Source organism: Colobus angolensis, unplaced genomic scaffold (assembly GCF_000951035.1).
Source record: "Colobus angolensis palliatus isolate OR3802 unplaced genomic scaffold, Cang.pa_1.0 Scaffold116, whole genome shotgun sequence".
NCBI classification, from domain to species: domain Eukaryota; kingdom Metazoa; phylum Chordata; class Mammalia; order Primates; family Cercopithecidae; genus Colobus; species Colobus angolensis.
Genome location: NW_012112697.1, coordinates 5,160,741 through 5,173,465, shown reverse-complemented (window position 1 = coordinate 5,173,465; position 12,725 = coordinate 5,160,741). Strand labels below are relative to the sequence as shown.

Genomic DNA, 12,725 nt, shown 5'->3' with positions numbered 1-12,725 from the left:
CGCCCGGCCTGATTTTTATTTTTAAAAGACCACCTTACCCATCACATGAGGTGACATGAGTCACAGGAAGATGTCACTGTGGTCAGGACAGGAGATGATGGCAACAGGGATGAGAATGGTGATGGAGACGAGACGAAAATGATGGTGGCAAGAAGTGGCTCATACAGGATACATTTTGGAAGTAAGGCCAGTAGGACTTCAGATGGAACATAAAGAAAGAGGCATCAAAAAATGATTCCTTGAGTTTTGATCTTAGCAAGCTGGAAAATGGTGAAATTATTTATTGAGAAAGGAAAGACTGGGAGAAGAACAATTTTTGGGGAGCAGTGGAAGCAAGAATCACTTTTTGGATATAAACATTTTGAGATGCCTCTAAGCCCTTCGAGGGAGATTGAAAATGAATGTGGATACATGAACCTGCACTTGGGAAGAAATTTGAGCTGGCAATAGAATTTCGAGAGTCACAAACATGTTAAAGGTATTTAAATATTTAAGAAATGCAATTGACTGAGATCGCCTGCAAAGACAATGCAGGTAACAAAAAGTAGTAGTAGAAGACTTGGTCCTAGGCCACTCCAATGACCAGGCATTTGGAGATGGAGAAGCTGGGAAAGTAGAGGAAGGAGTTGCTAATGAAGTAGAAAGGAAGGTGGAGGAGGGAAAGCCACATGAAGAAAGTGTTTCCAAGACGGGGGGTGATCAGCTGCCAAGAAGTCATGTGAGATGAAGACAGAAAACAGATCTCTGGATTTGTCCAGGTGAAGACTGCCAAGGACCTTGAGAAGAGCAGCTGTGGAACAGTGGGGACAAAGGACCCAACGGAAGCAGTGAAAGAGAGGATGGGGGAGGGTGTGAGGATGGGGAGGCAGGCAATGAGGCAGTTCTTTGGAGGAACAGCAGAGGAGGGGAGCTAAGAAAGGAGGTAAAGGTGGAGGGGGATGTGGGGTCATGGGAAAGCATTTTTAATGATGGGAATAATAATACAGCATGCATAGATGCTGACGGGAGTAGAGTAGGGAGAAAATGGGAGACAGGGGACAACTGCAGGAATTTAGCCCTTGGATAAGAGAAGGGGTGGGGCCGGGTGCCCATGTGCAGGGATCAGCCCTGGGCGAAGGCAGGGCAGACACTCAGCTGTTGGGAAGGCACAGCCTCGTGTGTGGATGCAGGCTGCTGGAAGACTTGGTGGCCAGAAGATGAGGTCATTGTCTTCTGATTGCTGCAGCTTTCTCGGTGAAATCAGATGAGAGATCATTGGCTGAGAATGAGGAAGAGGAAAATATTTTGGAGGCTAGAAGAGTGATGAGAGCAATAAAGCAGTCATCTTGAATAGATGGAGGGCTGAGCCAGACCAAAGGGTCCACCAGAGATCTGTGGTCTTAAATTTAAATTAAGATCCTGTAGGAGAGGTGAGAACCTTCCCCAGCTATGCTCAGCTGGTCTGCATGGAGTAGGTGGGGGATTAGGTTTGCCAGGGCTGAAGCTTTGCTTGAGAGTGTGGTGAAGGGCAAGTTGCAAGGGGGTGCTATGGTGGCAGATCATGGCATCCAGACTGGGTAAAGAGGGCATGAGGTGGGTGCTAGGTAGTGAGGATAAGGACTGGACGTTTCGATGGGGCCAGGTGCTTACCAGAGTTAGTCATCTGGAAAGCGAGAAGATGGCTGTGGGAAAACAGGACTGTGACAGAGAGATCTTGGAGTTTATGGGTAGTGATGAACAATGTCTAGGATGTGGTCAGGGAGGTGAGTAGCTGTGGAGGCCATGAAATTGAGAAGCAAGAGCGTTGGATTAAATATCATTCAAAAGATCAGGATTTCTTACTGGTGCTTTCCTGGATAGAGGTGATTTATAAATAAATGAGCTTATGGGCCACATCTTCATTATATAATATATTTACACATTTCTTCCCATTTGCAACATGACTGAAATATCAGTCATTGGAAAGTTCATGCTTTATGAGAGCTTTAAGGAGACCAATCGCCATCTCCCGGGGTAAGTGCTTTCACGGGGGGACTCTGTTGTCCAGATCATTTGAGTCCTGTCACACTGGGCAGTGCAGGCAGCCACATGTGGGGTCTGTGAGCTGATTTCTACTGTGATCTTTAAGTTTCCTTACTGAAAGGAGTTTGGAGTCAGAATTGGGATGTTCTACTGCCTTTGAAGAATTCTAAAAAGCTTTACTTCCCTGTCCAGATGGACAGAACAAAACCAAAAGAAATGACTCTTGATAACACCCTATATGGTAACAGAGAAATGAGTTTTAGTTCATCCATAAACGTCTGGGTAAAGAACACTCTACTGGATCCTGGAAAAGAGGGTGAAAAGGATAGTGCTCCAGAAGAAAATGAATCAATGGTTTCTGTTTTCATGGTGTGAGAAAAACATAAGACTGAAGTGACAATCAGATATCACCTGGCACAAGTTCAGCCCTGTGGGCTGTTCCATCCAACCTGCAGGTCTCCTCTCCCTTAAAGACCTTTGCCTCTGCTCCATCCTCTTACCTGATCTAATATGTGGGCCTCCTCTCCTACAAGAACCTACATCTTTAATTTTATTTTTTATGTACTTTTCTTTTTAGACAGAGTCTTATTCTGTTGCCTAGGCTGGAGTGCAGTCGCGCCATCTTGGCTCAGTGCAACCTCTGCCTTCTGGGCTCAAGTGATTCTTGTGCTTCAGCCTCTCGAGAAGCTAGGATTACAGGTGTGCACCACTATGCCCAGCTAAGTTATTATTATTATTTTTTTGTATTTTTAGTAGAGACGGGGTTTCATCATGTTGGCCAGGCTGGCCTTGAACTCCTGGCCTCAAGTGATCCACCCACCTCAGCCTCCCAAAGTGCTGGGATTACATGTGTGAGCCACTGAACCCAGCCTAAGGACCTACATCTTTATTCCACCCACCTGCTCTATCCAATTCACAGGTCTCATTTCCCATGAAGACCTACAACTCTTCCCCATCCATCTGCTCTTCCCAGTGGATGGGCCTCCTCTTCTACCAGGACTTTCACTTCTGCTCCATCCACCTCCCCGACTGTCCCTATAGCACTCTCAGGCTGTAACCAGATCCACTCCAACCCTTCCTGTTTCCCCCATTCTATGTTCCTTCTTAATTCCTTCTCTACTGAGGCTGGGCTTCCTATACTGATGGCACCCTCAGCTCTCTTGCCCCTAGTTCTAAGAGCACACCCCCTCTCCTCAAGGGTGACATTCTTCTCTCTCCACTCTTGAATGGGAGCTGCCAGGTCCACTTAGAGAAATCTTGCCAGGTGTGGCAGTTCATGCCTGTAATCCTAGTGCTTTGGGAGGCAGAGCCAGGAGGACTGCTTGAGGTCTATAGTTCAAGACCAGCCTGGGCAACACAGCGAGATCTCATCCCTACAAAAATTTAAAAAATTAGCCAGGCATGGTGCGACATGCCTGTAGTCCAGGTACTTGGGGGGCGGGGGTGGAAGGATTGCTTGAGCCCAGGAGTTGAAGGCCACAGTGAACCAAGATTGTGCCACTGTACTTCAGCCTGGGTGACAGAGTGAGACCCTGACTCTAGAGAAAAGAGAGAGAGAGAGAGAGAGAGAGAAGCTTCACAATTGTGAAGTTATAGTTTCCAGTCTTGGTTGGCCCATTATCATTCCCAACTATTTATTCCTTATCCATCACCAATTTCTGCTTCTATTCACCATAGTGGAAGCAGTGCTCTGCCACTCCCCTTGAGCATGCTCTGCAGCCCCAGCCTCCTCGCTGCTTCCCTCAAAAGACCATGCCTCCTACGTGCATCACAGTGCCATTCAACAAGGCCTTTTCCAACCTCCATTCTCCACTCGGCTTCTCCCACCCTTAGCTGTGTCTGTTTTTCACCCTTTACTGACCCCAAAGGAAGCCGGCTCTATTCTCCCTTAATAGTGCTGAATTCTGCCCTTCCTACTGCCTCCCAGGATCTCATTCTCTCTTGAGTGGATTGCCACATGACACTTCTCCAGGGGCTCCATTCTTTACAGACCTGCTTCTACTTCTTTTCTGAGAATGGACTCTCCTGACCCTGGCTTTGCCCCTCTACTACTCTTTCGTTTTTTTCCCCTTCACTTTCAAACATCATAAAAGCCTACACTCACTTGATTTCACTTCTCCACCTACAACTCATTACTCACTGCGCCCACTGTCTTTGGCTTCAGTAGCACCGGCCAGTTGGCTGAGACTGCTAAGTTTCTTGGCACATTGCTCAAATGCTGTGACTTCTTTCTGACTTTCCAGGACTCCCCCTGCAGCCCTCCCACAACTTGGATTAATGGTTTCATCCTTAACTTCCTTTAGAATTAGGTTGAGCCATAGGAAATTGCTGTTATAGAGTTATAAAAGGATTGAATTTTGGCAATTTTCTGTGGCTCAGCCTAATTCCCTTTTCACACTTCTTTTGTAACTAATTTCACTTTATTGCAAATGTTTGCACATGTGGTTATCTCCTTCATCAGACTCTTAGTGCAGGGATTCTGCTTTCTTTATTTGCACTTCGCCAGTGCCTACAGCATAAATGATGTTTGCTGAGCACCAGCTGGGTGAATGCCCCTTTCAGAAGGAGGCGCACAGGGACAGCGCTCAGGCCGGCCTGGTGGGAACACTGCAGGGATGAAGAGCACTGACCTGGCTGCAGGATGCTGGGGAGGAGGAAGATCCCAGCCCTCCTGTGGTAGAGCCCTGATTTGTACCTGTGATATTTCAGACTGGTGTGAGTGATGCTGCTTCTGCGACCCGGAGCCATGGCTGTCCGCCTTGCTTTTGGTCATGACTACGCTCCCACGAACACTCTTTCCAGGTTTAATTTCCGGGGCCACCAGAGTCATCTCTGAAGTTAACTTGCCCAAGGTCTCAGTGCTCAGTCGTCCTTGCCCTATGGCGTTTTGACCCACAGCAGCCTCCTGGGCTATAAGGAGAGTGTAAATTTTTATTAAAATCACGTTAGAATCACAAAAAACGACAGTGGGGATGGCACCCTGAAGTCCATTCTGTCCAATAGACGTATAATGTGACACATACGGATGTAATTTAAACATTTCTAGTAGCCACATTAAAAAGGTAAAAATTAATTTTAGGGACATATTTTAACCCAATATACGCAAAATGTGATCATTTTAACATGTAATGTATAAAAATTGCTCCTGTGTTATTTCCAAGTCTTTTCTTTATATCACATCTTCAGGGTTCCTGTGGGAGTTGTACATTCACCACACACCTCTGTTTGGACCAACCCGGTTTACGTCCGCAGCAGCCCCCAGGGCCAGTGGCTACTGTATGGCACAGGCAGGTTCACTGCCACCACTTCATTCCAGCCTACCGACTCCACAGTGGCAGCAGATGCAGGGGAGATGTGAGGGCCTAACCCTCTATTGCAAGGGCTCTATCCAAAGACCCCAGGGACCTCCTGACTGGGAAATTCAGCCGCCCTCTACTTAGGCCTATTCTATTTGGGCTTCCAGCAGTCTCTAATTCTGTTCATTTATTGATTCAGTGAATCCTTTATGAATCTTTATTATGTGTCAACTATGCCAGGCATTCTTCCAGGTGCTGGAACTACAGTGGGGAAAACTAACACAAGCCCCTGCCTCCAGAGCATACATGGGGTGAAGGCGGACAACGAGGGAGGTAGATCAATATTAGGTTAGCTAGACAAGTGCGCTGTGAGATCAGGCCAGCAGGAAGGCTCCCCGTCCGGCAGGGCTCTGAAGGATGTGAAACTCCTCCTCGCTCCTCCCTTTCCTAAGGCTTCGGGGCCCTTTCCTTGACTTCCTTGACAGTCCCTGTGACCCTGGCTCTGCTGTCTCTGACTTCCCGGCTTCCCCATGACCTCTCCTGAAATGTAGGTGTTCTCCATGGTCCTAACCCGCCTTATCCATTCCTCCTGGCTCATTCTGGGCTTTTCTGGCTGCTTCATCTACCCCAGTGGTTTCATGGAGAAAGACTCTCCCAGCTCTGTCTCTAGCTTGATGTTACTTTCTCAGACCAGGAGCTCAAATTTACCCTTAGGCACAGGACATAAACATGGCTCCACAGATCACTATGAACTGTAGATTATTTCACAGAAAAGGAAATAAAAAATTTAAGAGAATCAGCATTAGGGCATAGCCAGAAGTTCTCACTAAAGAGCTATTTATCTTCCATTTCCCTAAGTGTCACATGCAGAGGTATTGAGGGGAGGGGACAATCCTGAAAGTCCCAGCCAGTTTTATCAACTAGCAGGCTGGAAGCTTTTCTGGGATTACATCATGCCATGGGTACTGACATAGGAATGCTTCCGCTCTGAGCAGGCACTCTGCTTGGTGTTTAGTATATTTTCCCATCGAGCAGCTGCTCGCCTGCTCCGAAGGTCCTCAGATAACCTGATGGAGCCAGAATTCTCAACTTTTTGTAGGAAGGCCACATGAGGCCTCCCCGCTATGGGATTCCAAAACTCAATTCAGGCCAGGCACAGTGGCTGAATCCTGTAACCCCAGCACTTTGGGAGGACTGCTTGAGGCCAGGAGTTTGAGACCAGCCTGGACAACATAGTGAGACCCTAAAAATTAGCCAGGCATAGTAGTGCATGCCTGTAATCCCAGCTACTCTGGAGGCTAATGTGGGAGGATCGCTTGAGCCCAGGAGGTTGCACTGAACTATGATGGTGCCACTGTACTCCAGCTTGGGTGACAGAGAGATACCCTATCTCAAAAAAAAAAAAAAAAAAAAGATAGAAAGGAAGAAAACAACCCCTCTCTCCCAAACTCAACCCAATTTATTTTCTTTTCCAGCAAACTTTCTCTTCCTCCTGTGTTCCCTATCTAGGTAAATGACATCACTCTCTCCTGGTTTCTGTGACTAGGAATCTGGGTGTGGCCATCTTAAATCCTTCTTACTCCTTCAATTCTCTACCATGCAGGTGGCTGTCGGGTTGGCCGGCCCAGGCCCATTTGTCTGCAGCTTCACTATCACTTCCTTTATATGATAGTCAAGGGCTACCTTCCTACAGTGATTTTCTGACCATTTCTCCATAGTGTGAAAACTGTCCCAGTGGCTCTATTCCTTGAACATAAAATTTAAATTCCTAATCTTGGCATTCAAGGTCAACAATGATTGGCCTCAACCTGCTTTCCCACCCCTAATTTATGATCAGCTTCCCTGCTTTTTCGTTCTGGAATGTCCTTGTCCCCATCTTTGCCTACTAACATTCTCTTGCTTCTTCAAACCTGTTTCCTTGAAAACTTCCCAAATCACCCTTGTTGGAACCCATTCATCCCAAACTCGCTCTTTCACAGAAGCTGATATTTCTGTTGCGAAATTATTTTCCTTTGCTCTGACTGACCCCAACTCTGCTTCTTCCCCCGCCCCCTCCAGGTGTCAGACTTCCAAAGGTGTGGGCTGTGTCTTATTCATTGTCCTGGTCCCTACAGAGGCAAGAGCATGCTGGCAGTGGGCAGGGCAGGAGACTCGGGCATGCTTCGTGAAGAGAATTCTCCTCTGCGCTATGAAGTTGGCAGCATGCTGTAGGGCAGACTTCAATCAGGCTGTGGGAGGAGAGCTCAGTGGGGCACAGAGAAGATGGGTGTTGCCAGTGGGGGTGCTGGTGACTTGGCCACAAAAAGCCGGGAGAATGGGTTCTTACCAGCCTCCTCTGCTTCCTTCATGGACTGCTCTATGGCAGCCCTGATGCAGAGCTCACGGGCCCGGATCCCTGGGACGTTGTTGCTGTCGGACACAGCTTCCAGCACAATGGAGTCGATGCTCAGGCAGGCCGCGTTGTAGTACTTGGCCATGCTGACGGCGGTGGCTGACTTTCCTATCAAAAAGACCAGGGGGTTGAATTTAATGGTGCTCATTTGCTCAGTGTCCCAGACAGAAAAGGTCTCAAGAACAGAGGTCCCTGCAAAGTGATCTCTCTGAATGCTCTGCCTCCTTCCCATGTGGCTGGAGGTGTCAGCAGCAAAGAGAAGGAAGACCTCAGCCTGGAGTCAGGGCCGTGGGTCTGATTCTAACCCTGCCACCGATGTGTGCGTGCTGTGGCAATCTGCATCCTCACTGGGTTTTCCCTCAGTTTAAAAAACAGATTCTTTTTTTCTTTTTTTGAGATGGAGTCTCACTCTGTTGCCCAGGCTGGAGTGCAGTGGGGAGATCTAAGTTCGCTGCAACCTCCACCTCCCGGGTTCAAGCGATTCTCCTTCCTCAGCCTCCCGAGTAGCTGGGATTACAGGCGCCCACCACCATATCTGGCTAATTTTTTGTATTTTTAGTAGAGACGGGGTTTCACCATGTTGGCCAGGCTGGTCTCAAACTCCTAACCTCAAGTAACCCGCCTGCCTTGGCCTCCCAAAGTGCTGGGATTACAGGTGTGAGCCACTGCACCAGGTCTGTTTAAGAAACAGGTTCTATCAGATGATCTTTAAAATACTTTGTAGTTCTTCCTGTCTCTGATTCTAACAGGAAGACTTTTTTATTTTAAAGAATAACTTGTGTTGATTTCTTTTCTCATTTCAAGGTACTTTCATTCAAAAAAAAAAAAAAAGCTGACAATTCAGATATAACAGACAAGAGAAAAGAAAAAAAAAATCCATCATCCACTCATTCAGGGATAGTACAGTTCACCTATGGTTGCTAAGTACACACATAACTGTATTTCTTATAAAAAAAGAAATAGGTTATGTGGTAGGCTGAATAATGGCTCCCCCAAAGATTTCCACATCCTAATTCCTGGTCCTGCAAATATATTATCTTCTAGGGTAAAAGAGACTTTGCAGATGTGATTAATCTACAGATCTTGACATGGGGGATTAGCCTGGATTATCCGACTGGGCACAATGTAATCACATGGGTCCCCATGAGAGGAGAACAAGAGGGTTGGAGTCAGAGCAGGTCAATCGACCATGGAAGCAGCAGGAGAGACTGGGAGATGCTATGCTGATGGCTGGGAAGGAGGAGGAAGGGGCCAGGAACCAACGGATGCAGGCAACATTTCTAGAAGCTAGAAGAGACAAGGAAACGGATTGTCCTCCAGATCCTCCAAGAAGGAACACAGCCCTGCTCACCCATTTTAGACTTCTGTCCTCCAGACCTATGAGAGTATAAATTTGTGTTATGTGAAGCCATGAAGTTTGTCATCACTTGGTATATTAGCAACGGGGCACTAATACAAACTACACACCACGAGTATGGCACCCTTTCTCATGTAAAATGATATACCATGAACAACCTTCCATTCATTCAATACACCTGCATGACACTGTTTTTACTGTGGTAAAATATACATAACAGCTATAACTTAAATCATTTCTAAGTATATGGTTTAGTGGTTCTAAGTACATTCACTTTGCTGTGCCCCCATCACCTCCATCCACCTCCAGAACGCTGTCATCTTCCCGAACTGAAACTCTGTACCCATTAAACTATAACTCCCCAATACGCACCACCCTCCCAGCCCCTTGGAAACCATCATTCTGTTTCTCTTTCTGTCTCTAGGAATTTGGCCAGCCTGGGCACCTCATCTAAGCGGAGTCATACAGTGTTTATCCTTTTGTGACTGTCCTATTTCACCTTGCATAAGGTCCTCAAGGTTCTTCCGTGTTGTAGCACATGTCAGAATTCCTTCCTTTTTTTTTTGAGATGGAGTCTTACCCTGTAGCCCAGGCTGGAGTGCAATGGCATGATCTTGGCTCACTGCAACCTCTGCCTCCTGGGTTCAAACGATTCTCCTGCCTCAGTCTTCTGAGTAGCTGGGATTACAGGCGCATGCCACCACACTCGGCTAATTTTTGTATTTTTAGTAGAGACGGGGTTTCACCATGGGGGCCAGGCTGGTCTCGAACTCCTGACTTCATGATCCACCCACCTGGACCTCCTAAAGTGCTGGGATTACAGGTGTGAGCCACCACGCCCTGTCCATTTCCTTCCTTTTTAAGGCCGAATAGCATCACATTGTACCATATTTTGTTTCTTCCATTCAGCCACTGATGGTCATTTGGATTGTTTCCACCTTTTGGCTATTGTGACTAATGCTGCTATGAACATGGGTGTACAAGACACTGTTTTTAATGGCAATAAAATTCACTATATAAATGTACTGTGGCCTGATTAACCAGTCCCCCATACTGAATGTTACAGTTGCTCCCGAGTTTCTATTACAGCATACAGTGCTGCAGTGAACATTCAAGCAGTTCATCTTGTCCACATCATTAATTATTTTTCCTAAGAAATTTTTAGAAGTAACATTGCCAGGTCAGAGTCTGCACATATATTTCTTTCTCTTTTTAAATCATTTAATGGCTTGGATTTTTTTCTCTAATATTTTAATATTTTTAAATTATGGAAAGAATATAATTCAAACAATTCAGAGATGTACACATTCCAAATGAGGTGTCTTCCCTCTCCTTCTTAATCCCCTCTCTGAGGTCAGCAATTTAACAGTTTGGGGATAATCCTTAGGTATATGGATTATAAACAAAAGAGTCTCTTATTGCCTTCAAAAGTTATATGTGCTAACTTCACCATAAACAAAAAGGGCAAAATAACTTATACTGATCAGTCTGATTTTGACATAGACTGTTAAGCTGTTCTTCATGAAGTTTCTGTAAAAGCTGTAAGGTTCCATAAAAATGCCAGGCTTGTTATTACTGTAGTTCACACTCTAACAGGCTTTTCACCTGCAGATGGAAAGTGACTGAGCCTCCACTAGACAGGGCTGGTGGCTCTTTCCAGGTCAGTGCATTTTTGGTGTTAACTCTCCAGTTGTCTGCAGTTTCTGCAGGTCCATCAACAATCCTTCTGTCATTCCTTTTAGTGTAACCGAAAATGGCCTGAGCCTCTACAGGTGTGTGTGTGTGTAGGTGGGGTCTTCAAAACATTTCCAGTTATGTTCTTACTTGACTTGTTTGATTTCTGCCTGTTGCCCACAGATCTGGCCTTCTACTTTTTAGGTCCTGGTTTACAACTTCTCAAGGAAAGGTTCTTCAAAGGAAGGGGTAATGAATTGTGACATTTTAAGATTCCTGGGCTTCTCAGTGATTAGAACATCAAAAATGCTCCATAAATGTTGTCTGTATGAGTGATAGTAATTGGGTCAGAACAAGATTTCACGGCCCTTCGTCAAGTAAGCTGAAGCTAATAGATGTGGCAGGGCATCCTCCCAACATCCCTCCACTCTGCCGCTTTCTAACTGGGTGACTTTGGGCAGACGTCCTGGAATTTCTCTGAACCTTAGCTTCCTATAAGGTAGGGGAAGTCAAATTCTCTTTTCTGAGTGGTTCTGAAGTTTAAATAGACAAATGGATGGGAAGGAGCTCTGTAGACTGCAAATTACTATACAAATAAGATTTTTTTTTCCATTGTAGGTGATTTTGCTCCTTTGGGTTGATGGTGAAGTCAGCATATGTCATTTTGGAGATAGTAAATGACTCTTTAACAAGAATCCTTTCTTTATCAAGGGCTCACCCCTTGACTGGTTTATGGTTAGGAGAATATTTATTGAGAATATTTAGCATGTGATGGAAGCTTCTTTTCAATGAGGATTCACACTGCAGATATTGTTATAATTGTGAATGCTAATAGTCATCATAGTAATAATAATGATAACACCAACAGCTTTTTGTTTGAGTATTTACTATGTGCCAAGTATTGAGATAAGCATTTTATATAAATGTTCTCATTACATTCTCATGACTACCCTATAAAATAGATAGTGTTAATACCACTTTACGGACAGGGAAACTGAGCACAGACAACTTAATTTTCCCAAAGATACACAGCTATAAATGTGTAATCGCTACCCTATGCTGCTCCTCAAATAAAGTCATTGGTATTTGCCATGGCCACACAGCTGATGTTGCTACTCTGGAAGCCGCAGAGTTTACAGAGAAGACATGGTCTTAACCTCCCCTCAGAATTGGTGCATACCTGACAAGGGTGTCCCGTGAATGATAATGGCGATGCCTTTCCGGTTCTTGGCCAGGCGGCCTTCTGCAGAAATGTCAATGCCCAGGTGGCGAGCGATTGCTTTGCTCACTGGGTTGTTTTCTACCTCTCCAACTTCCTCCATGGAGTGGCTGTCAATGCTCTGAAGCTTGTCAGCTGCAAATTTAAAATATATGCTGTGTGCACACATGGCATGGATGCTACACAGCCAGAAGTTATATGGATACTGATGGAAATGGGAATGGATATTTCTTTTTAAATGCTGTTTTTTTTTTTTTTTTTTTTTAATGGCAAACATTGCAGCAGTCCCCACTTGTAGTATATGAGAAGGCCCTTTTGGGCTGATAGTTTTTTTATAGCTACTAACATTTATAGCTAATAATTTGTTTAGAGCTACTAAAATAAAAAAAAAACAGATTTTTTGACTCTACTTTTATTTTGGGGAATCTCTCTTGCTGAAAAGTAGAAAGGACATTTGTGTGGAGAGGAGGATGGCTTACAGTGGCAAAATATTAGAAACGAGTGAAATCTGCAGCATTAAGGGAAATGGCTGAATAAATGATAGCAAATTCCTATTATAGAACCAATACACAGCAGCTATTAAAATGATGACTTTGGTATCAGAGACTAGTCAACTATAGCCCACAGGCCAAATCTGTTCTGCTGCTTGTTTTTGTAAATAAAGACATATTGGAACATAGCCACATCCTTTGATTACATATTGTCTTTGTCATCATAGGCACCCTCCAAAGGCAGGGTTGAGAAGTTTCAGCAGAGACTGTATGGCCTTCAAAGCCCAAAATATTT

General features: G+C 45.2%; 1 protein-coding gene across 1 annotated transcript in view; it reads right to left on the bottom strand.

The window, feature by feature from the left end:
- The window catches only part of HYDIN (HYDIN, axonemal central pair apparatus protein), a 434,530-nt gene that overhangs the window by 139,134 nt on the left and 282,671 nt on the right, over positions 1-12,725 (bottom strand). The window contains exons 40-42 of the mRNA XM_011962106.1: positions 11,901-12,074; positions 7,624-7,797; positions 4,697-4,911 (exon numbers count right to left, since the gene is read on the bottom strand). Coding sequence (XP_011817496.1) covers positions 4,697-4,911; positions 7,624-7,797; positions 11,901-12,074 — 563 coding nt within the window. The remainder of the gene's footprint in view (positions 1-4,696; positions 4,912-7,623; positions 7,798-11,900; positions 12,075-12,725) is intronic.